Source organism: Staurois parvus, unplaced genomic scaffold (assembly GCF_062004578.1).
Source record: "Staurois parvus isolate SC_StPar_1 unplaced genomic scaffold, SC_StPar_1.0 ptg000278l, whole genome shotgun sequence".
NCBI classification, from domain to species: domain Eukaryota; kingdom Metazoa; phylum Chordata; class Amphibia; order Anura; family Ranidae; genus Staurois; species Staurois parvus.
Genome location: NW_028318074.1, coordinates 95,086 through 122,500, shown reverse-complemented (window position 1 = coordinate 122,500; position 27,415 = coordinate 95,086). Strand labels below are relative to the sequence as shown.

General features: G+C 43.8%; 1 protein-coding gene across 1 annotated transcript in view; it reads right to left on the bottom strand.

Moving 5' to 3' along the window:
* LOC149458734 (VPS35 endosomal protein-sorting factor-like) overlaps window positions 1–27,415 on the bottom strand; it is a 71,855-nt gene that overhangs the window by 32,106 nt on the left and 12,334 nt on the right. Inside the window, exons 2-3 of the mRNA XM_089681789.1 lie at window positions 1,648–1,747; window positions 652–813 (exon numbers count right to left, since the gene is read on the bottom strand). Coding sequence (XP_089537915.1) covers window positions 652–813; window positions 1,648–1,747 — 262 coding nt within the window. The remainder of the gene's footprint in view (window positions 1–651; window positions 814–1,647; window positions 1,748–27,415) is intronic.

Sequence of the window (27,415 nt, the reverse complement as noted above, 5' to 3'; positions counted from 1 at the left end):
GGCTCAGCAACGGTGTTCAATGCCAAGTTGCAGCAAGCAAGGCAAGGCTGGCAGACCATGCCATAAAAAGGGAATTCTCAAGAAATTAGGCTTTAATTTTTCCACTTTACAAAACTCCAGTGAAAGGGCAACAAAGCTATTAGGAGGACTGGAGGTCTTTAGTGATGGGGGCGAATACAATCATTACATTTCTTTTCTCCTTGAAGAAGAGGTATTTAAGAGGAGATATGATCACAATATACAAATATCTAAATGGGGGTTCTAGTATAAGAAGAAAAAAAAAAAAAAGACAGACAGTCTCAGGTCACTTAAAATAAAGAGATAAATGCAGACCACTCATGTCACGCTTGAAAAAACCTGTGAGCCTATAACATTATAATGCTTTCATTAAATATTATAAACAAAATATGAAATAAAATCAAAATCCAACTCAATGAACAGTCCCAATGTGACGATAGTGATTGTGCCACTATAGACACGAGGCACTGCTTCACTCCTAAGTGTCCCACATGGACTAGCACTCACTGTAGGCAATAAACCAACTATCTCTAGTTAGGTCAATGGATGGCAGAGTTTACTTCTGCGACAATAACAACATTACAAATATAAATAATGACCTCAAAGCTCCTGTAAAATTATGAGCATCATTACCATACTAGTTGACACTGGCTCAGTTGTTGCAGCAAACATTGACAAGGGGTCAGTTCCATCCAGGATGCCGCTTAGAGGATCCACATTTGAAATAGAGGAACAAGCAGATGTACTTGATGTGCTCTCTTTGTGGCATACTTTCTTAAATCTGGATTCTGTGACCTGAATGAAGAGAGAGAGATAAATCCAGGATTTCTGCAAAAAAAAAACACTTTAAAATATGTCTGAAGTGATGCTACTTTATACATCACCCACACAAAGATTTTGAATTGGGTCTTAAAAAAAAAAAAAAAAAGGGAAGAAAAAGAAGTCAATGTAGAGTTCTAATAATACATATTTTGGTGGTTATAAAGGGAAGTAGAATAACCTTACATTTATATAAGCTAAATCCAACCCAGTGGTGGGCACCAGTTCTTCCCCTTTTCAGTCCCACATTTCTCTCAACTATAGGCAAAAATAGTCGGTTAACATTTCTAGATCATGTTTGTTAGGGTCAGGTCTTAGCAACAAAGATTCAGAAACTTTCTGTACTATGAATTTGATAAAATCCTGGGGAGTAGGTTGAGGTTCAATAAAAATAATGATGGCATCTTGTGAAGAAATCAAGGAAGCTGCACCTGGTATAGTCTATTCCATACACACACACCAACAGGCAATTACTAAAAAAGTAAAACTAAGTATAGTTATACTTTTTGGATAATGGGTGACAACTGTATATATGAAGCAATGTGATAAGAATAGGTGCAGTTTTCACAAGCATTAGGAAGCTAAAAATTCATTAAAAAACCATAGCACAGGTAAGTGTGTATTTCTGCTACAATTAGAGCAAAACAGGTAAGCTTGAGAAGCTATTTATACTTTTCATTTTTCATGTGGCATGCGGCTACAAAATAATGGCTACAATATGTTTGGTTAAGCAAATTAGAAATCACTTTTACATGTAAAATGTACACTGATTTTTTTTTTCCCCCACACCATAAAAAATAAACACCTTACAGTTATGACTTTTAAGGGGTGGTAATCTCCATATTCCACAGGCATTCTTTCCAGCCTACATAATTCTAGCTCTTCTGCATAGTGCCTGTTCCGAGAGTGCCTGAAAATTGAGATATAGTGAAGGGTTAGCAGAGTTATGGCATACACTCAATTCGGTAAAATTATCAACGCACAGACCAATATTGTTTTTAAAAAAATTGTTAGATTTTCTGCAGAATTATAAGAAAACCTAAAAAAAGGACCTAAATTGGAAACAGTTACAGCAAAAAAATTGTTTTTGTTGTAGCAGTTTCAGATTAGGTCCTCTTTTGTAAAGTTATAATTCTGCAGAAAATCTAACTGGATTTCCGAAAAAAACAACAAGAGTGAGAATTCTGTAGTCATGGAAGTCTCCTAGAAGTTACAGTTAACAGTAAGATCAACTCTTGACTTTCCAAAACATCTTTGAGGACCACACATAAGGTAGTGTCAGAACACACTAGATTAGAGGGGGCTAACCAGGAACATTACAGACAACCCCATGTATATGAACCTCTCAAAACAGTGATAACACAAGAGCAGATATATTCCCTGGACCAGTAAGTGTCCTTATATTAACGACATGCCGCCCAGCCACTGTAGAAATACGGCGGCAGGGCGACACGGCTGGGCAAAACCACGTTTTAAAACGTTACCGGCTATGTCCCGACGATTAGCGGCAATCACTGACAGAGAGCACAGCTGCAGTAGCTGTGCTTTCTGTCAGTTCCCTGACAGCTCCTGACACGCTGATCGGGACAGAAGAGGAGTTTATCTGTCCGGATCAGTGTGTCTCTGTGCAGTATACACCCCGCCCCCTAGTAAAACACTCCCCTCACACAGTTAATCCTTTCACTGAATAATAAAGTTGACCCCTTCCTCCCCAGTGCCATTAGTACAGTGTCTGTTTTTTTTTTTGCACTGATCACTGTATTGGTGTCACTGGGGATGTCAGTGACCCCAAGTCAGTTACCCCCCAGTGTCACAATGTCCGCCGTAGTCCAGCCATAAGTCGCTGATTATTAGTATAAAAAAATAAATAGATAAAAATCCAAGTATCTTTCCCGCCATTTGTAAACGCTATAACTATAAACCAATTTACATGTATTGGGGTTTTTTTTTTATAGCAAAGACATGTCGCAGAATACATTTAGGGCAGAAATTTATGACTACCGTATTTTTTGCTCCATAAGACGCACCTGACCATAAGACGCACCTAGGTTTTAGAGGTGAAAAACAAGAAAAAAAAATATTCTGAACCAATGGACTGCAGACACAGTGCAGGAGATGACCAGAGACTGCGGGGACAGTGCAGGAGATGACCAGAGACTGCGGGGACAGTGCAGGAGATGACCAGAGACTGCGGGGACAGTGCAGGAGATGACCAGAGACTGCGGGGACAGTGCAGGAGATGACCAGAGACTGCGGGGACAGTGCAGGAGATGACCAGAGACTGCGGGGACAGTGCAGGAGATGACCAGAGACTGCGGGGACAGTGCAGGAGATGACCAGAGACTGCGGGGACAGTGCAGGAGATGACCAGAGACTGCGGGGACAGTGCAGGAGATGACCAGAGACTGCGGGGACAGTGCAGGAGATGACCAGAGACTGCGGGGACAGTGCAGGAGATGACCAGAGACTGCGGGGACAGTGCAGGAGATGACCAGAGACTGCGGGGACAGTGCAGGAGATGACCAGAGACTGCGGGGACAGTGCAGGAGATGACCAGAGACTGCGGGGACAGTGCAGGGGATGACCAGAGACTGCGAGGACAGTGCAGGGGATGACCAGAGACTGCGGACAGTGCAGGGGATGACCAGAGACTGCGGACAGTGCAGGGAATGACCAGAGACTGCGGACAGTGCAGGGAATGACCAGAGACTGCGGACAGTGCAGGGAATGACCAGAGACTGCGGACAGTGCAGGGAATGACCAGAGACTGCGGACAGTGCAGGGAATGACCAGAGACTGCGGACAGTGCAGGGAATGACCAGAGACTGCGGACAGTGCAGGGAATGACCAGAGACTGCGGACAGTGCAGGGAATGACCAGAGACTGCGGACAGTGCAGGGAATGACCAGAGACTGCGGACAGTGCAGGGAATGACCAGAGACTGCGGACAGTGCAGGGAATGACCAGAGACTGCGGACAGTGCAGGGAATGACCAGAGACTGCGGACAGTGCAGGGAATGACCAGAGACTGCGGACAGTGCAGGGAATGACCAGAGACTGCGGACAGTGCAGGGAATGACCAGAGACTGCGGACAGTGCAGGGAATGACCAGAGACTGCGGACAGTGCAGGGAATGACCAGAGACTGCGGACAGTGCAGGGAATGACCAGAGACTGCGGACAGTGCAGGGAATGACCAGAGACTGCGGACAGTGCAGGGAATGACCAGAGACTGCGGACAGTGCAGGGAATGACCAGAGACTGCGGACAGTGCAGGGAATGACCAGAGACTGCGGACAGTGCAGGGAATGACCAGAGACTGCGGACAGTGCAGGGAATGACCAGAGACTGCGGACAGTGCAGGGAATGACCAGAGACTGCGGACAGTGCAGGGAATGACCAGAGACTGCGGACAGTGCAGGGAATGACCAGAGACTGCGGACAGTGCAGGGAATGACCAGAGACTGCGGACAGTGCAGGGAATGACCAGAGACTGCGGACAGTGCAGGGAATGACCAGAGACTGCGGACAGTGCAGGGAATGACCAGAGACTGCGGACAGTGCAGGGAATGACCAGAGACTGCGGACAGTGCAGGGAATGACCAGAGACTGCGGACAGTGCAGGGAATGACCAGAGACTGCGGACAGTGCAGGGAATGACCAGAGACTGCGGACAGTGCAGGGAATGACCAGAGACTGCGGACAGTGCAGGGAATGACCAGAGACTGCGGACAGTGCAGGGAATGACCAGAGACTGCGGACAGTGCAGGGAATGACCAGAGACTGCGGACAGTGCAGGGAATGACCAGAGACTGCGGACAGTGCAGGGAATGACCAGAGACTGCGGACAGTGCAGGGAATGACCAGAGACTGCGGACAGTGCAGGGAATGACCAGAGACTGCGGACAGTGAAGGGAATGACCAGAGACTGCTGACCTTTGAGGAGGGAGGGGGAGCGGGTACCTGGGCACCCGGCTGTCACAGAAGCCAGCGCGGGAAGACTGTGCAGCGCTGGAGCGAGGAACAGGTAAGGCCCTGCAGGGGAGAACAGCTGAGCGGCCGGCCCGGTATTCTGACATGGTGGCCGCAAAAATACCGGACCGGCCGCTTTATATTCGCCCCATAAGACGCACTGACATTTTCCCCACTTTTTTGGGGGGAAAAAAAGTGCGTCTTATGGAGCGAAAAATACGGTAAGTTTGTTTAAATTTTTTTTTACTGGACATGTTTTATAGCAAAAAGTCCAAAATATTGTTTTTTTTTCCTCAAAATTGTCAGCCTTTTTTTTTTATAGCGCAAAAAATAAAAAATGCACAGGTGATCAAATACCACCGAAAGAAAGCTCAATTTGTGGGTAAAAAAAAGGAGGTAAATTTCATTTATGTACCGTATTGCATGACCGCGCAATTGTCCAGTAAACTAGAGCAGCGCTGTATAGCAAAACAATGGCGTAAATTGCAGTATCTAAACCATAGTTTGTAGATGCTATAACTTTCACACAAAGCAATCAATATACACTTATTGGGATTTTTTTTTACCAAAAACGTAGCAGAATACATTTTGGCCTAAATTTATAACTAATTTTGAGTTAACTATATATTTTTTTATAGTTGAAATTAAAAAATATTGTTTTTCTTCAAAATTTTTAGTCTTTTTTTGTTTATAGCGTGAACAATAAAAAGCGCACAGGTGATCAAATACCACCGAAAGAAAGCCCTATTTGTGTGAAAAAAAGGGACGTAAAGTTAGTTTGGGTGCAGCATTGCATGACCGCACAATTATCAGTTGAATTAGTGCAGCGCCAAGTAGCAAAAAGAGGCCTGGTCATTAAGGGGGGTAAATCCTCAGGAGGGCAAGTGGTTAAAAGTCAGCAGCTACAGTATTTGTAATTTTTTTTTCTTTTTTGGGAAGCCTGGAATGCCTCTTTAATTTTTAACACACCACTACCACTCGTGTGTACAGAACTGTGTTGTGCCCATTGTAATATGGGCAGGCATTAAAGGGCAGTTATACGGCTTGAAAAAAAATACTGAATATATGCAGCTCAAAACCAGTTATTGATGCACGTGTGAATGAGCCTATAGGGTTTCTGCATTCTAGATGAAATAGAATGCAGACAGCAGCATTATCAATCTGGGGAGAAGGTAGTGTTAGATACAGATTTAGACAAAAATTGAAGCTGAACTCAAGCTAACACTTCATAAGCAGTGACAGAAAATAGTTATTTTTGGTATATAATTTTTACATAAATTAATAAAAAGCAGACCATTGTAAGCACCCCTGTCGGTGTTAAATGGTTTGTATCACCCCTCTAAAAAAGGGAAAAAAAAAAAAACACCATACAGCTAAAGGTCTTTTGGCTATACTTGTGGATCACAGGAATGCAGTTTTCTGCACTCCTGTGACTGGTTTTCAGCTGACAGCCGGCTGAAACTCAGACAGTCCAGGCTGGGGAAAGATCCCAACTTTAAAGTTGGGATCCACCTCAGAGTCTGGAGTGGCATTTGCCTCTGCCTCTCAGCGAGCCACTGAGAGCCTGAGCCAACTGCTCCCTCCCTCTTCACAGTTCAGCTCTCTAGTGAGCGCAGAGGTGGGGGGCAAAGCAGACAGCAGTGACTGACAGTCACCTCTCTCTGCGGTGATGAGAACTCAGTGATCATGTGATCACTGAGTTCACACTTCAAGCGGACGATGTATCCACCTAGGGGAGTATAATTTGTGGGGAAAAAATATATATACATTTCTCTTTTAAGTCTAGTACACATGAAAAGAAAATCTTACAAAAAATACCTCTTTCAAAGTGAGCACATGATAATCTATTCGTTTGTACACAGCTTCTGTACAAAATTATTAGAAAGGACAAGAACGAAAAATTCTCGTATGACACCAGACCGTACGATTTTCATTTAATCTGTACAGTCTTCATCCGAAAATACAATACATCACTTCCGACATTTTATTCGGGCGTACAAGAATTTTCATAACCTCTTAATCACTAGGGGACAGCTCGCAGTACATACTGCTACCAGGCGAACCCTGTGCGCAGGATCATGTATATAAACGTGATCCTGCATTTCGGGGTAGGGGGTGCGTGAGACCACCCTGCCCGCGGCACTGGTCACGGCTGTCAATCACCAGGTCCTGGCCGGTGATCACCCGCCGGAGCACAGAGATTGCCGGCAAACACTGACAGGGAGGAAGGCTGCATTGTTTAAAATGGAGCTCTCCTCCCTGTCAGATTTCAACACACTGTTCCGGATTGCTGGACACAGCCTTCTGGAACAGCGTGTAACAGAAGTACAGTACTAATTAGCTGCAGGATTGCTTTTACAAGCAGTGGGAGACTATGTCCCCCCTCACCTGCTGCCTTCCACAGCCTTTTCTGGCAGTCCCGTCCCATCGGGGGGAACCCGAGAATGCAGTTTCTGCCAGCTGACCATAAAGGTGATTGGAGACCAGAAGGGTGCCAATCATCTCTATAGTCTAAGAAAATCGGAAGCTACAAGCATTATCACTTCAGTTTCGCAGGATATAAACAGCACCATTTGTAAATTGGGAAAACATCTGATCACACTGATCTTGGTTTGACTAGATAATGTAAGGGCAGAGGAGAGATCTAGAGTCTGATGGAACCCAGCTTTCTCAAAAAAAGAATATATGACAATGCCCATTGATGCATTGAAGTTATAGGTGATATTTGCATTCCCTGTGATAACATTAAAAGTGATAAAAAAAAAAAAAAGTACCACCTCACCCCCCCACACACACACACACGTGATCATTGACCCTGTGCCAGTATGGAAACAGCAGTTGCACCATGTATGAGAGGTATCGCCACGAACGTCAGATCAAGGGCAGTAATTCTAACACTAGACGTCTTCTGTAAATCGAAAATGGTAGCTTGTAAAGGCTATTAAAATGTTGCCTATGGATACAAAAAAACGTATGCAGTTTGTCGCCATTGCACGGGGCATGCACAGTTTTAAATCATGTTTGGTATCCATTTACTTGGCATACCATCATTTTTAATACTTTACCAAATAATTGGGCAATATATTGTTTTTGGGCAGTAAAAAGGAAAAAAATATATTTTTTTTTTCTAAATTGGAGTTTGAAAAATCACTGCGCGAGTACATTGTGACATACAAAAAATTGCAGCGCTCACCATTGTGTTCACTAGGGCAGTGGTGGGCAACCTTTTTTTTCAACTGAGCCAAATCTCGCCAAAACCACGATTGAAATTTATTTTGAGAGACACATTTTTAAAACTGAAAATACATCCCCCATATAGTAATTTATCCCCCATATAGTAATTCATCCCCCATATAGTAATTCATCCCCCCTATAGTAATCCATCCCCCCTATAGTAATTCATCCCCCCTATAGTAATTCATTCCCCATATTGTGTCAATTCACTTACCTTTGCTCCGCGCGTTCCTCTCGCCGTGTTCCCGCGCCATTCCGGTCTTCAGGGCGGACTGTGAGAGGAGAGGAGTTAGTCACGCTGCCCCGCCTACATCCTGACAGCCAATGTTTGCCACGCTCCGTGGGCCGGATTAAAAGGTCCAACGGGCCGTAGTTTGCCCATTGCTGGGCTAGCTGCAGAGTACTGACTTTTGGGGCGGCCGCCCGAGAGGAGGGAGGGGAGCGGGCGCCCGGCACACAGAAGAGCCGCATTAAAATGTGTAAAGAGCCGCGGCTTGCCAACCACTGCACTAGGGACACCCCAAACACCCCAAACTATTTGCTGAGAGGCATGTTGAATCAATAGAATTTATTTTTTTACAAGTTTTTGGAAAATGACAAAAAAAAAAAAATTCACAAAATTGTCATTTAAATAATTTATTGCTCACGCAAGCCATATGTATATGTGGAATTACTCCCCAAAATACATTCTGCTACTTCTCCAAAGTATGGAGAGACATTTTGGCAGTCTAGCCAAGTACGGGACCCCAAAATCCAATAAGCACCTTCAGGCTTTTAAAGGGCTTTACATTATTAAGGGCTTTACTTTAAGGGCTCATTACACTTCCTGACTACCTATCACAGTTTCGGAGGCCCTGGAATGCCAGAATAGCACCAACCCCCCCCCCCCCAAAAAGACCAATTTTTGGAAAGTAGACACCCCAAGGAATTTGATAAGAAGCATGGTAAGTATTTTGCAGATCTCATTTGTTGCCACAAGTTTTTGGAAAATGAAGAAAGAAAACAAAAACATTTTTTCTTTTCTTTTTTATATTTCAAAACCTTGTGAGGAAAAAATGAGATCTGCAAAATACTTACCATGCCTCTTTTTAAATTCCTTGGGGAGTCTACTTTCCAGAAAGGGGTCATTTGGGGGGGTTGGTGCTATCCTGGCATGTCAGGGCCTTCAAAACTGTGATAGGTAGTGAGGAAGTGAAATGAAGAAATTACGCACCTTCAGGCTTTCAAAGTGGTCATTGGATTTCAGGCTCCTGTATGTGGCTAGGCTCCCAAAAAGTCTCACTTCTACCTAGTATCCTCATACTAGGTAGAAGTAGCAGAATGTATTTTGGGGTGTAATTCCACATATACCCATGGCTTGTGCAAGAAATAAATCATTTAAATGACAATTTTGTGTAAAAAAAAAAAATATATATTTTTGTCATTTTCCAGAAACTTGTGGAAAAAAAATAAATCTTCCATGGACACAATATGTCTCTCAGCAGATAGCTTAGGATGTCTACTTTCCAAAAAGGGGTCATTTGGGGGTGTTTGTTCTATCCAGGTATTTTAGCACCTCAAGATATGTGATGGGTGGTCAGAAAGTAAAATCTGTGTAAATTTCAAATTATCTATACCATAGTTTGTAGACTCTATAACTTTTACACAAAGCAATCAATATACACTTATTGGGATTTCTTTTACCAAAAACATGTAGCAGAATACATTTTGGCTTAAATTTATGACCAACTTTGAGTTTACGACATATTTTTTATAGCTGAAAGCAGAAAATAATGTTTTTTTTCAAAATTTGTGATTTTTTTGTTTATAGCGCAAAAAATAAAAAAGCGCACAGGTGATCAAATACCACCAAAAGAAAGCTCTATTTGTGTGAAAAAAAAGGACATAAATTTCGTTTGGGTACAGCATTGCATGACTGCGTAATTATTTGAATTAGTGCAGTGCCGAGTAGCAAAAAAAAGGCCAGGTCATTAAGGGGGGTAAATCCTCAGGAGCTCAAGTGGTTAAAGAAAAAAAAATTACAGTATCTATACCGCCATTTATAAATGCTATAACTTTCACGTAAACCAATTAATTTACATGTATTGGGATTTTTTTTTTTAGCAAAGACATGTCGCAGAATACATTTTGGCCTAAATTTAAATTTTTCTATTTTTTTACTGGATAAGTTTTATAGTCCAAAATATTGTATTTCTCAAAATCTTCGGTCTTTTTTATCTTTTATAGTGAAAAAAAATAAAAACCGCACAGGCGAGCAAAAAGAAAAGAAAGAAAGCTTAATTCGTGGGAAAAAAAACCCCACAAAAAACAAAATTTAATTTGGATGCAGCACTGCATGACCGCGCAATTTTCAGTTAAAGAAGTGGTATGCATTTTGGTGCTTCATCACTTTAACTGCTTCCTGACCGCCCTATAGCAGAAATACTGCTACAGGGCGGCATTGGTGCGCAAAATCACGTATACATACGTGATTTGCGCTCCCGTGGTATTCACACCCCTCCCAGATAGCGTCAGATTGCCTATCAGTACACCAGTAATCATATTTAACCCCTTGATTGCCAGGAACACGCTCATACACAATAAATCTCGATTGCTAGTATAGTGTCTGAACGGATTAATATCTTTGATCAGATCAGCACTATACCAGCGTTCACATTAGTTTGATCACCTGTGCGCTTTTTATTTTTGGCGCTATAAACAAATACCACCGAAAGAAAGCTCTATTTTCATGAAAAAAGTAAATTTAATTTATGCACCGTATTGCATGACCGCGCAATTGACAGTTGCAGTTAACTAGTGCAGTGCTGTATAGCAAAAAAGGCTTAAATTGCAGTATCTATACCATAGTTTGTAGATGCTATAACTTAAAAGCAATCATACACTTATTGGGATTTTAGCACAATACATTTTGGCCTAAAATTATGACAGTTAACTACCGTATTTTCCGGCGTATAAGACGACTTTTCAACCCCTGAAAATCTTCTGAAAAGTCGGGGGTCGTCTTATACGCCGATGCGAGCCGGTGTCAGGGCGGCACTTTTTCGAGGTCCCTCCTCCTCCAACGGACACCAAGTACAGGGGTGGGCAGAGGGGCTGCTGTACCTTACCTGGCTCCGGTCTCACGACGATCCGGTCCAGGAAGGACTTTCTTTCAGTTCGGCCGCTCGATGGTCACGCGGCCGCTCGGCTCCTCCTCCTCACCGATGATTGGGCGCCAGCACTGGAAAGGCACACAGGCGACCAATCACCGGCGAGGAGGCGGAGCAGCTGCTCCTCTCCCCCACTGACACCAACGATGGGGCACTATTCCTCCTCCCCACTGACACCAACGATGGGGCACTATTCCTCCTCCCCACTGACACCAACGATGGGGCACTATTCCTCCTCCCCACTGACACCAACGATGGGGCACCATTCCTCCTCCCCACTGACACCAACGATGGGGCACCATTCCTCCTCCCCACTGACACCAACGATGGGGCACCATTCCTCCTCCCCACTGACACCAACGATGGGGCACTATTCCTCCTCCCCACTGACACCAACGATGGGGCACTATTCCTCCTCCCCACTGACACCAACGATGGGGCACTATTCCTCCTCCCCACTGACACCAACGATGGGGCACCATTCCTCCTCCCCACTGACACCAACGATGGGGCACCATTCCTCCTCCCCACTGACACCAACGATGGGGCACCATTCCTCCTCCCACTGACACCAACGATGGGGCACCATTCCTCCTCCCCACTGACACCAACGATGGGGCACTATTCCTCCTCCCCACTGACACCAACGATGGGGCACTATTCCTCTCCCCACTGACACCAACGATGGGGCACTATTCCTCCTCCCCACTGACAGCACCGATGGGGCACTATTCCTCCTCCTCCCCACTGACAGCAACGATGGGGCACTATTCCTCCTCCCCACTGACAGCAACGATGGGGCACTATTCCTCCTCCCCACTGACACCAACGATGGGGCACTATTCCTCCTCCCCACTGACACCAACGATGGGGCACTATTCCTCCTCCCCACTGACACCAACGATGGGGCACTATTCCTCCTCCCCACTGACACCAACGATGGGGCACTATTCCTCCTCCCCACTGACACCAACGATGGGGCACTATTCCTCCTCCCCACTGACAGCAACGATGGGGCACTATTCCTCCTCCCCACTGACAGCAACGATGGGGCACTATTCCTCCTCCCCACTGACAGCAACGATGGGGCACTATTCCTCCTCCCCACTGACAGCAACGATGGGGCACTATTCCTCCTCCCCACTGACAGCAACGATGGGGCACTATTCCTCCTCCCCACTGACAGCAACGATGGGGCACTATTCCTCCTCCCCACTGACAGCAACGATGGGGCACTATTCCTCCTCCCCACTGACAGCAACGATGGGGCACTATTCCTCCTCCCCACTGACAGCAACGATGGGGCACTATTCCTCCTCCCCACTGACAGCAACGATGGGGCACTATTCCTCCTCCCCACTGACAGCAACGATGGGGCACTATTCCTCCTCCCCACTGACAGCAACGATGGGGCACTATTCCTCCTCCCCACTGACAGCAACGATGGGGCACTATTCCTCCTCCCCACTGACAGCAACGATGGGGCACTATTCCTCCTCCCCACTGACACCAACGATGGGGCACTATTCCTCCCCCACTGACACCAACGATGGGGCACTATTCCTCCCCCACTGACACCAACGATGGGGCACTATTCCTCCCCCACTGACACCAACGATGGGGCACTATTCCTCCCCCACTGACACCAACGATGGGGCACTATTCCTCCCCCACTGACACCAACGATGGGGCACTATTCCTCCCCCACTGACACCAACGATGGGGCACTATTCCTCCCCCACTGACACCAACGATGGGGCACTATTCCTCCCCCACTGACACCAACGATGGGGCACTATTCCTCCCCCACTGACACCAACGATGGGGCACTATTCCTCCCCCACTGACACCAACGATGGGGTACTATTCCTCCCCCACTGACACCAACGATGGGGCACTATTCCTCCTCCCCACTGACACCAACGATGGGGGACTATTCTCCTCCCCACTGACACCAACGATGGGGCACTATTCTCCCCACTGATACCAGTGATGGGGCGCAATTCCTCCCACTGACACCAATGATGGGGCGCAATTCCTCCCACTGACTAATGATGGGGCACTATTCCTCCCACTGACTAATGATGGGGCACTATTCCTCCCACTGACTAATGATGGGGCACTATTCCTCCCACTGACTAATGATGGGGCACTATTCCTCACACACTGACACTAATGATGGGGCACCATCATTGGTATCAGTGGGAGGAATAGTGCCCCATCATTGGTGTCAGTGGGAGGAGTAGTGCCTCATCATTGGTGTCAGTGGGAGGAATTGCACCCCATCATTGGAATACCATACTGAAATAGCATACCATATTGAAATCAAATCTGATGTTTTTTCATTTTTATTTGGTGTGTGTTGGAAGAGGGGTAGTCTTATACGGCGAGTATACCTCAAACCCTATATTTTAACAGGAAAAGTAGGGGGTCGTCTTATACGCCGGAAAATACGGTATATATTTTTATAGCCAAATTTTCGGACTCTTGTTCATAGCGCGAAAAATAAAAAGCACACAGGTGAGCAAATACCACCGAAAGAAAGCTCTATTTGTGTGAAAAAAAAAAACATACATTTTGTTTGGATACAGCAATGCATGACTGCGCAATTATCAATTGAAATAGTGCAGCGCCAATTAGAAAAATGAGGCCAGGTCATTAAGGGGGGTAAATCCTCAGGATGGCAAGTAGTTAAACCCTTTCAAGACCTTAAATTATAATTTGACCTCCCCAACTTTATGCTCTTCAGGTATCTCAAGCTCCTACCGAATGCCCAATTCGGTGACTCTACCCCACATCTGGACTCACACCTTATGGATGCGATTCTGGTACAGAATTAAAAAAAAAAACAAAAAACACACACACACACACACCACAACTTGCATTCTACAATGCCCTTCTACATCCTGTGTCGACCTTGGCATATCGACTTAAATCCCGATGGGAGGTGGACGTGGGGGGAGCTGAATGATGTGATGTGTGAAGAGGTGTTGACAAGCAAACTGGTCTCCCCGAAATGCTAGGATCGCCTCACCTAGCTATATATACCTCACAGAATTGAACGTCTATTTGATTATCTAGATACAGACCACAAAACAATCCACTCTGTCCTAGATGTGGGGTTTCCAATGGTACCTTTTTTCATCTCATATGGTCAAGTTCACTCATTCAGGTGGTTCGGTTCTTCCATGATAGAAAAGGTTCTCCTATTGCTCTATACCCCAAGCAATGTTTATTGGGCCTTGACTCGGAAACCGACAAATTTCAGATTATTTCCTTACAAGAAACTCTTTAGGGCCAGATTACGAATTGCTCGAACCTGGCTTCGAGCACTGCCACCTACATTCCCACAATGGGTTGCTGCAATAAATATTATATTACCATATAAAAGAAGTTTATGTATATGCATAGAGGATGCCCTACAAAATATCATAAAATGTGGAATATATGGCTTGACTCCACATCCACCTGTGATGTGGAGGACATGTACTGTATTTTTTGCTCCGTAAGACGCACCTGACCATAAAGAGGATTTAGAGGTGGAAAACGAGAAAAAAAATATTTTGAACCAATGGCCCACAGCCTCAGCACAGGAGATGACCAGAGACCACGGCCACAGCACACAGGAGATGACCAGAGACCGAAGACTTTGGGGAGCGAGTACCCGAATTTGACAGGTACCCACTTCCCACTTCCTGAGTTGTCCTTCCCTCACCCTCCCCGTAATCTTCTGGGACACGTGACAGGTTACAGAAGATTACAGGGCCATTCACAAAGCGCAGCGCTTCTCGTGCATGCGCAGTGGGCACCCGGCTGTGAAGCCGCAAGCTGTCATAGCCAAGTGCCCATACCGGCGCGAGAAGACAGTGAGGACACCGCTGGACCGAGGAACAGGTAGGACCACTGGAGGTCTGCAGAAGAGCCGAGCGGCCAGCCCAATATTCTAACGCAGGGGAATACCGGGCTGGCAGCTCCATAAGACGCACATATATTTTACCCCCCATTTTCTTGGGGGGGGGGGGTTAGAAGTGTGTCTTACGGAGCGAAAAATATGGTAATTGTAGTTTATTTTGCCCTTCCCTTGTTATGTGCATTTATCCCTGTGGTAGTGGTGCCATTTTAGATGGACTTTGCTAGCTTTATGTTACTTGCCTGGGGCAAGTATTTTTCTGGTCTGTGTAATTGTACTTTTTTGCCACTATACTGACTTCGTTCTCATCGGCTGTATGATGTGGTTATAGGACTTTTCTCAATAAAGAGTTTGCTTGTTAACCACTAGGGGACAGCCCGCAGTACATATTCTGCTACAAGGCCGTCCCTGTGTGCAGAATCACTTATATAAATGTGATCCTGCATTCCGGGGTAGGGGGCACCGATCACGGCCGCGGGTGTCAATCACCAGGTCCCGGCCGGTGATTACCCGCCGGAGCCCGGTGATTGCCGGCGAACACTGACGGGGAGGAAGGCTGCATTGTTTTCAATTGAGCTCTCCTCTGTCAGCTTTCAGCACACTGTTCCAGGATCGCTGAGCTCAGCCTTCCTCAACAGAGTGTAACAGAGGTACACACCCCGGCCCCCTAGTAAACCACTCACCTCAGTGTTAACCCTTTGATTGCCTCCAAATGTTAACCCCTTCCTCCCCAGTGCCATTAATACAGTGTCTGTTTTTTTTTGCACTGATCACTGTAGTGGTGTCGCTGGGAATGTCAGTGACCCCAAGTCAGTTCCCCTCCCAGTGCCAGAATGTCCACCGCAGTCCCGCAATAAGTCGCTGATCATCCCTATTAGTATATATAAAAATAAATACAAAAATCCAGTATCTATACCGCCATTTGTAAACGCTATAAAAAACTTTCAACTAACACCAATTTACACGTATAGGGATTTTTTTTTTTTTTTACCAAAAACATGTCGCAGTATACATTTTGGCCGGAATTTATGATGAAATTTGATTTTTTAATTTTTTTTACTGGACATGTTTTATAGCAAAAAGTCCAAAATATTGTTCTTTCCTCAAAATCGTCACGCTTTTTTTTTTTAAAGCGTAAAAAATTAAAAAAAAAAAAAAAAAGCACAGGTGATCAAATACCACTGAAAGAAAGCCCAATTCGTGGGGAAAAAGGATGTAAATTTAATTTTGGTGCAGCATTGCATTACCGCGCAATTGTCAATTAAAGTAACGCAGCGCCGTAACACAAACCGCTTCTGTAACAACTTCCTGACCACCCTATAGCAGAAATACTGCTACAGGGTGGCATTGGTGCGCAAAGATCACATAAATACATACATATATATGTGATTCGCACTCCCATGGTTTTCACGCCCCTCCCAGATGGTGTCAGATTGCCTGTCAGTACACCAGCAATCATATTTAACCCCTTGATTGCCAGGAAGATGCTCATACACAAACCTCCATTGCTAGTATAGTGTCGGAACGGATCAATATTTTTGATCAGATCAGCACTATACCAGTGCTCACATTAGTATAGCGTCCCCAAAAATGCAGCGTTAACAGGATCAACCCCGGCACCTGCGTTTAGCCCCTACGCTTACCCCCCTCCCCCACCCTTCTTCCCCAGCAAGTGCAGTGTCAGTAGGTCAGTCACTTGGTACATTGCACACAAAACCGCAGTGTTCGCAGAATCAGGACTGATCTCTGTTAGCACTTGTCGGTAAATATTGAGGACTCTCATATGCAGCAGAGTGCCAGTACTAGTGCCACGCTACCTTCTGGTGAACTGGCGAGCACCAGCAGCCTAGGACATCCTGGTCTTTCACATACCTCTTAGATTGTAAGCTCCCAGGATCAGGCCCTCCTAACCCTCTTGTATTGACCTGTATTGTCGCCCGTTATATTGTAAAGCGCTGAGCAAACTGTTGGCGCTACATAAATCTTCTATAATAATAATACCAGCACAGCAATATCACTGGGTGATGTGGAGAGTCCCATAAGTGCAGTACAAGCTGGTGCGGTGGCGAGCACAAATATTGTCCCGCAACCACCAAGAATTCACAAACAGGCCCGTAGAGCCCCTAGTATCTTCCGGGTGTGCTTGCAAATCCCGATTGGAAGCCCACAAATTCTGCAGCACCCTTACTTCTCCCAATCACTGCCCGACCCAGAATTCAGGTGGAAATAGCAAATTTAACTCCTCCCCTTGATTTTTGGAGATGTTTTTCACGGAAGATCTGTATGCATTGATTGTGGATCAAAGCATTTTATATGCACAACAATTTATCGCCGCCAACTCAAATTCAAACCTTGCATTCTCATGGAAACTCATTACAGTTTCCGAATTTATTATTTTTTTGGGCCCAACCCTCAACATGGGCATTACTAAAAAAAAAAAAAATTGTGGTTGTATTGGTGTACTCCCATGTGTCCTGCCATGGCCAGGCAAAGATATGACAGTATACTGGGTTTTATGCATTTCAACGACAATACACTGTCATCCTTGAGGGGACCAGGAATTTGACCGGCTACACAAAATTCAGCCCCTCGTAAATCACCTTAAGCAAAAATTTGCAGAGGTCTATACTCCCCAGCAAAACATCTGCGTTGATGAGTCCCTCATTAATTTTTCTGGCCGCCTTGCATTCAAACAACTTCTCCCCAGCAAGCATGCCAGATATGGGGTCAAGATGTATAAGACCTGTGAGAGGGCAACAGGCTATACGTATACGTTTCGGATTTACGAGGGAAAAGATAGTCACGTGGAGCCCCCCGGAAGCCCAGATTACATGGGGAGTAATGGCAAGCTAGTTTGGGACTTGGTGTCATCCTTTTTCCATATGAGGTACCACTTATTCATGGACAATTTTTATTCAAACGTGTCACTATTTAAACATTTGTACAATCTTGGAATTGGCGCATGTGGCATCGTGTGACCTAATGCGTGCCCACCATTAACAGTGGGTGGATGCAGGGCGGTATATTTTAATGGTGGGCATACCACTTTTTTTTTTTTTTTTTTTTTTTTTAGGCGGAGATTTCTTCTTTTTCATTCAGTCCACAACAAAAAGGGCAAGAAGAACATAGCATATATACCCAACAAGGACAAGCAACGTACTGGTACATCACTGGACTTTGAATGGTTATACCAGGATGCTACCTACAGCTGCAGGTATCATCCTGGTATCATTTTATTCAGCTAGCGATCAGCTTTCATGTAAAAGCAATACTAGTGGCTAATTAGCTGCAGGATTGCTTTTACAAGCAGTGGGAGACAATGCCCCTCCCCTCACCCGCTGCCTTCCACAGCCTTCTCTGGCAGTCCCGTGCCATCGGGGGAACCTGAGAATGCAGCCAGTGTTTCTGCCAGCTGACCATAGAGCTGATTGGAGACCAGAATGGTGCCAATCATCTCTATAGCCTAAGAAATCAGAAGCTACAAGCATTTCATCACTTCAGTTTTGCAGGACATAAACAGCGACATATGTAAATTGGGAAAGCATCTGACCACACCGATCTTGGTTTCATTAGATAATATAAGGACAGGGGAGAGATCAAGAGTCTGACAGAACCCAGATTTCTCAAAAAAGAATATAGGACAATGCCCATTGAAGTTATAGGGGATATTTGCATTCCCTGTGATAGCATTAAGTGATAAAAAAAAAAAAAAATAATAGGGACAGTGTAAAATAAAAAATAAATATTGAAAGAAAAAAAAAAAAGTCCCCCCGCGCACCTGCGTTCGTGAGCGTTGACCCTGTGCCCAGTATGGAAACAGCAGTTGCACCATGCATGTGAGGTATCACCACGAACTTCAGATCAAGAACAGTAATTCTAACACTAGACCTCCTCTGTAAATCTAAAATGGTAGCTTGTAAAGGCTTTTAAAACATTGCCTATGGATATTAAAAACGTATGCAGTTTGTCGCCATTGCATGGGGCATGCACAGTTTCAAAGTATGTCATGTTTGGTATTTACTTGACATACCATTATCTATCACCATTTATATTTTACCAAATAATTGTCCAACATATTGAGTTTTTGAGCATTAAAAGTAAAAAAAAAAAAGTGTATTTTTTAAAAACAGATTGCGTTTGGGGAAAAAAAAAATGCTGCGCGGGTACTTCGTGACATAAAAAATTGCAGCACTCACCATTTTATTCACTAGGGTGTTTGCTTTAAAAAAATATATACTGTTTGGGGGTTTAAATTAATTTCCTAGCAAAACATACTGATTTTTTTTCATGTGAACAAAAAGTGTCAGAAAAGGCTTGATCTTCAGGTGGTTAGAAGAGTGAATGATGTGTGCAATAAACTTCTAATGCTGGGCATAAAATGCCTCCACCCCCCACAACAACCCCTTTTTGGAAAATAGACACCCCAAACTCTTTGCTGAGAGGCATATTGAATCAATAGAAGAATTTTTTTTAACCACAAGTTTTTGGAAAATGACAAAACATTTTATTAAACAAAATTGTCACTTAAATGCTCACACATGCCATGGGTACATTTGGAATTACTCCCCAAAATACATTCTGCTACTTCTCCTGAGTATGGGGGTACCACATGTGAGAGACGTTTTGGCAGTCTAGCCAAGTACAGGACCCCAAAATCCAATAAGCATCTTCAGGCTTTTAAAGGGCTTTATTTCCTCATTACACTTCCTGACTACCAATTACAGTTTTGGAGGCCCTCAAATGTCAGGATAGCACCAAAACCCCCCAAATGACCACTTTTTGGAAAGTAGACACCCCATGGAATTTTTTTTTATTTAAATATTTTATTATAGATTTTCAAATTACCATTTTACATATACAAATGCTAATAAAAAACTGTAGAATACTCATAGTTATCTGACATTATAGCAAAATGTTAACATTACTCTTGGTATCTTTTTGTTTCCCCCGCCCCTTCCCCTCCCTACCTACCCCATACCCCACTCCTACCCAACCCCCCAACCATTCCTACACAGCCTTTGGTTATGCTCTTTCCTACTCAATCTATTGATCCTATTTAAAGAATAATACCAATTTAGTTTAATATTACAATTATCCTCCATGACTTCTTTTCTCTATTACATATATTCTAGGTATGAGTTTGACTTTTTAAATCCCTCCCACTTTTCCCATCTTATATGGAAAATCTCCATTCTATCTTCATCCATATGGTACAGTTCCTCCAATCTATCCAATCCTTTACTCTCGGTGCCTGTTCCCTCCAAAATTTGGGTATCAGGCCCTTCACTGCATTCAAGTAGTACACTAATCCGATTTTTTTACTGAGAGTTCAGAACCATAGAAAAGACAAATCTCTGGATCCTTCGGGATATTAACCTCCGTTATTTCCTGTATTAAGTGTACTATACCTCCCGAATACTCTTTATTTTATGACACTCCCACCACAAGTAAAACATTGTGCCTCTTTCTCCACATGCACACCAACACAAAGTGAGTTATCCCCACTTATCCTGTGTGCTGCACTCGGTGTGATATACCATCTTGCCAAACATTTGTAATTCATTTCTACCGCCTTCATATTTACATTCCCGTGAATTAAACTATACATTTCTTTTGTTTTTTCTAATCAATTATTACTCCTAAATCCCTTTCCCATTTCTCTATAAATGGTGGCCTTATAAGTGTAATTAAACCAGTGAGAATCTTATATATTTTAGAAGTCCCATGCTTCCCATATCCTCGTGTTTCTAATAAGTGCTCAAAGGGGTTCCAATCCTCTTTTTCTTAGTGGCTTTGGGAGTTTCCCAATAAAATGTTTCAACTGAAAATAACACCATTCATTCATTCTCATGAATATTTCCCTCTTACTTTTCAATTCACTAAGTGAGCATATTTCCTCTCCCTCCATTATATCTCTTAGTTGTATATCTTTTTTCCTTATCCACTTCCCTGTAATACTTTTTTTTTTACCTGGCGGGAAAAACTCTGGTTTCCTAGAAGCATTGATGGGGGGCACAGTCACTGATGGGGGTGCTGCATTGCGGGAGTGCTGCGTTGATGGAGTGCGAAGAAGCAGTTAAACTCAGCAGTTGAACTAAAGCAGGAGAACTCAAGCAGCAGGAAGATAAAACAACAGCAAGAAACTCTACCGCATGCTGGACGGACTGCAAGCAAACACCCTGGGAAACATCTAACAAGTCTGAGTCCCACTCTGTGTACCTTTTAATATGTCCCCTCTACTCCTTTTTATATTACTTTCCTGCGTTCCCAAAATCTCACTTCTTTATCCCTCTGCTCCACCCCAAAACTTGTACATCTCACCCTCACTGCTACCATCTCCCTACTACTGCTCTCATCACCTCCTGCTGATACGTCACTCTCCTGCTGACCCTAACACCAGGACTGGAAGGCATGTGCGCTTGTGTATATCCCGTTCCCATCTTACTATCCTCACCCTTCTTCTCCTAACCTCTGGGGATATCTCCCCAAGCCCTGGTCCTCCACTACTTCACCCCCACACCAGGCACCCTCTTTCTTCCGGGAACAGCCGCAATCCCCTCAATTTAATATGCCCCATGCTCCCAAAAACCACCCTCCTTTTTTCATGTGCGCTCTGGAATGCCAGCTCTGTCTGTAATAAGCTCACCTCTGTCCATGATCTTTTTGTCTCCTGCTCCCTTAACCCACTATCAATAACAGAAACCTGGCTCCAATCAGCAGATTCTGCTTTACCCGCAGCACTTTCCTATGGAGGCCTCATCTGGACCCACTCACCCAGACCCAGTGGTCGCAAAGGTGGTGGGGTTGGTTTGCTTCTATCCCCACTCAGCACCTTTCAAGTCCTCCCTAACCCTCCCTATCCTTCTCTTCTTTCGAGACTCACTGCATCTGGCTGTTTTCTCCCATTTCTCTGAGGATTGCAGTGATCTATCGGCCCTCCTGGACCGGTGTCCCGCTTTCTTGATTTCTCCGCCTGGCTACCCTACTTTCTCTCCTCTGAACTACCCACTATCATTCTTGGAGAATTTAACATTCCTGTTAAGGTCAACAACCTGGCTACATCCCAACTCTTCAACATAAACTCATCTTTTGCATTAGCACAATGTATACAGTTCTCCACTTACTCTGATGGGAATACATTAGACTTTGTGAGGTTGTAGGGAGTGCAAAGATGGGAGAAAACAAACACCCCATTTCCTCTCTCTGATCATAATCTCATCACCTTCACAGTCTCCTCATCTTCAAACACCTATCCCTCCAAGCAGCAAACAATTACCCGCAGAAACCTTGACAACTTGAACCCTGCTCCTTTCCACTCTGCAACTGACCAACTCTGACACAATCTCTCCCCTGTCCTGCCCTGACCTGGCCACTGATGTCTATAACAGTTCGTTTTCATCTGCATTAGACTCACTTGCTCCTCTTAACACAAAGCATCAGACCCCGACGATTACAATCTTGGTAGACTGACCTCACCAGAAATCTTAAAACGACATGGTCGTGCGCTGGAGCAATTGTGGCATAAAACCAAATCCCACCAAGCATTCACCCGATATAAATCTGCTTTCTTAACATACAATTCCTCCCTTAATGCTGCCAAACAAGCCTACTTTGTCACTCTTATTAATACCTTCCCATCCAGTCCTTGTCATCTCTTCTCTACTTTTAATGCTCTACTTTCTCCACCTCCACCCAGTACCTCACCTCACTGCGCACGAGATTGCAAATCATTTCAGAAACAAGATTGACACAATTCATAGGGGCATCGCCACTGCACAGACATCCGTCCCACTTAGCATACCTTATACTAAACCGCCCTCAACACTTTCCTCTTTTGATCTCGCCACTACCGAAGAGGTCACTAAGATTTTCTCAGAAGCCAGTCTCACTACCTGCCCCCTGGATCCTGTCCCCTCACAACTACTACGGTCACCCTCTTCTTCCATCCTATGCTCCCTCACATCTTCAATCTTTCCGTCTCTACTGGTGCCTTCCCCTGCCCTCTAAAGCATGCGCACATCACTCCTATACTTAAAAGGCCCTCCCTGGACCCCACCAACCTGAACAACTTAAGACCCATCTCCCTGCTGCCATTTACCTCTAAATTCCTAGAACGCTTAGTCTGCAATCGCCTGAGCTCCCACCTCACCAACAACAAACTTCTTGACCCTTTACAGTCTGGCTTTCGCTCACTACATCCCACTGAAATTGCCCTACTAAAACTCACGAATGATCTACTAACTGCTACAACCAATAGCCACTACTCCGTACTCTTACTACTTGACCTCTCTGCGGCTTTTGATAAGGTTGACCATCCCCTCCTCCTCAAAAAAAAAACTCCACTCTTTTGGCCTCAGAGACTGTGCTCTCTCCTGGTTCTCCTCCTACCTATCGCAGAGCTCTTTCAGTGTTACCTATAACGCTGCCTCCTCCTCTTCACTCCCTCTTTCTGTAGGGGTCCCTCAAAGTTCTGTCCTTGGACCTCTTCTCCCACTACACCTCCTCTCTTGGTCACTTGAGAAACTCCCACGGCTTTAAGTACTATCTCTACACTGATGACACACAAATCTATCTTTCTACCCATCACCTCTTCAGTCTCCACTCACATTACTAACCTACTAAGTGACATATCGGCATGGATGTCACTCCACTTCCTCAAACTCAATCTTTCCAAAACTGAGCTCTTAGTATTCCCTCCAGCCCGTGCCCCCTCCCGACTTCTACATCAAGATCAATAACACAATCATCAGTCCCTCCCCTCATGCCAGGATACTAGGTGTAACCCTAGACTCCCATTTGTCCTTTCAGCCCCAAATCCAATCACTGTCCAAATCTTGTAGACTTCACCTCCGCAATATCTCCAAGACACAACCGTTCCTAACCTCGGAAACCACTAAGCAACTTATTCACTCCCTTGTTATATCTCGCCTTGACTATTGTAACTCTCTCTCCTCATTGGCCTACCTCATCGCAGGCTAACCCCTCTTCAGTCTATCATGAATGCTGCTGCCAGACTCATCCACCTTACTAACCGTTCTGTATCTGCCACCCCTCTCTGCCAATCCCTCCACTGGCTTCCCGTTGCCCAACGGATAAAATTCAAAACACTAACAATAACGTATAAAGCCATTTATAACTCTACCCCAAATTACATCACCGATCTTGTCTCTAAATATCACCCAAACCATACTCTCCGCTCCTCGCAAAACCTCCTACTCTGTAGCTCCCTTGTCTCCTCCTCCCATACTCGTCTCCAGAGCTTACCCAATCCTCTGGAACTCTCTACCCCAATTTATCAGACTATCGCCAACTCTGCTCACTTTTAGGCGATCTCTGAAAACCTCTCTTCAGGGAAGCCTATCCTGTCCTCAGCTAATACTGGAATCTTCTACTCTTCCAACCAGTCCATCCCCCACAGTTACTACCTTTTGTACCACTAGCCCCTCCCTCCTAGATTGTAACCTCCAAGGAGCAGGGCCCTAAAATCCCTCTTGTATTGAACTGTATTGTTACTGTATTGTCTCCCATTATATTGTAAAGCACTGAGCAAACTGTTGGCGCTATATAAATCCTGTATAATAATAATAAACAGTGAATTAACCACTTCCCGACCGGCCGTTGCATATAAACAGCCAGACGGTGGCAGTGCAGGGTTGGGTGGCCGTTTATAACCGGCCTCCCCGCACCCTGCTTGTGCGCGCTCCCTCGTAGCGAGCAGCACCGCGATCCGGTGCCCGCTGTGTCCTCCATACACAGTGAAACACCGATCGGACGGGACCTCTGTACGAGGTCCAGATCATGTGATCACTGATTGGCCAATCAGTGATCACATGCATCAGTGATCACATGCAAAGTAGTAAGCAAGATGTCACTTGTGACATCATTGCTTACTACGTGTGAAATCTGTGAATGATCACAGAGGTCACATGGTACAAGGCTATTCACAACAGCCTTGTACCATGTGACAAGCTGTGACCAATCACAGCTCACTCAGTACTTCTCAATGTGTGCAAGAATGCACACAGAGAGAAAGAGAAATTATTGCTTTTACATCCTATATGGGTGTAAAAGCAATCAGTGTAAAAAAAAAAAAAAAAAAAAAAAAAAAAAAAAATCTTCATCACCCCCCACAAGTAATACAGTGTCACCATGGTGACACTGTACTGCCAGGGTGACAGTATGTAAAAAAATAAATATAAAAAATAGAAAAATGTAAAAGAAAAGTTTAAAAATTATAATTTTTGGTTATAAAGTAATTTTGATTTTTTTTTTTTTACTAAAAAGATAAAAACGGAATAAATTTTGGCAAAGATTTATGATGAAATATTATTTATTTGCAAAATTTTATACAAAAAAAAAAAAACACTTTTCAAAATTTTTGGACTTTCATTTACATAGCAAAAAAAAATAAAAATCCCAGCGGTGAATAAATACCACCAAAATAAAGCTTTATCTGTCTCAAAAAAAAAAATGGTAAAAAATTCATTTGGGTACAGTGTTGCATGACCGCGCAATTGTCATTCAAAGTGTGATAGCCGAGAGCTGAAAATTGCCTTGGTCACGAAGGTGGTAAAAGTGTCCGGTCTGGAAGTGGTTAAATTCCCACCCCATTTGCTTGTGTAAGACATGACAAACTCCTAAAACATTACGTGTAAACAAACTTGTGTTATCTGCTAATCCACGGTATTGAGGAGGTAACCAAAATATTTCTACTTAAATTCGTGACTTTGTGTATTTTCTATTTTTACCCAGCTTTTCCCTTGTGCATTATATGTCCAATCAAAAATTCTCACCAATATTACTAAATTATAGTATCTTTTTATGTCTGGTACTCCCAAACCACCTCTTTGTCTCTACTTAGAATATCATAGCTAATTCTAGGCTTCTTATTCCTCCAGATAAATCTTGTCAGGATTATTTTAATTATTCTAAATATATGCCTCAGGTAGTTTAATTGGTATCATTTGGAATTTATATAAGATTTTTGGAACAATCACCATTTTTATCAAGTTTATCCGCCCAATCCAAGACATATCCCCATCCTAGTTTCTTTATTTCATCTTTGATCTCATTCAGTAGTGGAATATAATTTAATCTATATAGGTTTTTTTTTTTTTATAGATATAGTAAATTTTATACCAAGATATTTTAATTCTCTCTCTCCAGACGAAGGGGAATTCCTCCTGTAACATTTTTTCTCTTTATTTAGAAGGTTTATATTTAAAATCTCTGTTTTAGTTGGATTAATTTTTAAATTTGACATGTCACCATATTTTTAAAGATTTCATTAAATTTGGTAGGGTTATCCTTGGGTTCCATACATAGAACAGCATGTCATCTGCATAAGCTGCCACCTTATGCTCTCTCTCTCTCCTACCCAAATTCCTTTTATATCTATATTATTCCTAATGATAGCCAGGAGAGATTTCAGAGATAAGACATATAACAATGGAGAGAGAGAGCATCCTTGTCTAGTTCCATTCTGCATCTCAATATATTCTGACAATTCCCCATTAACCATGACTGCAGCTGAAGGTTGACTATATAATTTCCTTATCCATTCTCTCATTCTAGGTCCAATTGCCAAAACTTCCAAAGTGTCTAACATATATCCCCAGTTTACTCTGTCGAATGCCTTCTCAGCATCTATCGAGAGTACCAAAGCAGAAATTTTCTCCTTCCTACTTTTTTGTATGAGAAACTGGGATCTTAATCCGTTGTCTCTACCCTCTTCTCCCTGGGACGAACCCTATTTGGTCTATATGCATCCATTTCGGCATTAAATCTTTCAGCCTGTTTGGTAGTACTTTTGCATATAATTTAATATCTGTACTTAATAGAGAAATCGGTCTAACTTGAATAGGTGTCATCTTTACCTTCCTTATGTATGAGGACAACATGAGCTTGCAGGGATTCCCTCCTCATTTCCATCTCTCCTCCTAAAGCGTTCATATATATCCTCAGTTTTGATAGTAATATTTCTTCATATATCTTATAGTATCTCACTGTAAACCCATCGGGACCTGGATTTTTCCGAGCTACCATATTTTTTAATGCTATATGTACAGTCATGGCCGAAATTGTTGGCACCCTTGATATTTCTCCAGGAAATCATGTATTTCTCACGAAACGTATTGCATTAACACATGTTTTGCTATACACATGTTTATTCCCTTTGTGTGTATTGGGACAAAACAAAAAAAGGGAGGAAAGAAAGCAAATTCGACATAATGTCACACAAACCTCCAAAAATGGGCTGGACAAAAGTATTGGCACCCTTTCACAACTGCGGATAAATAAGAATGTTACAAGCA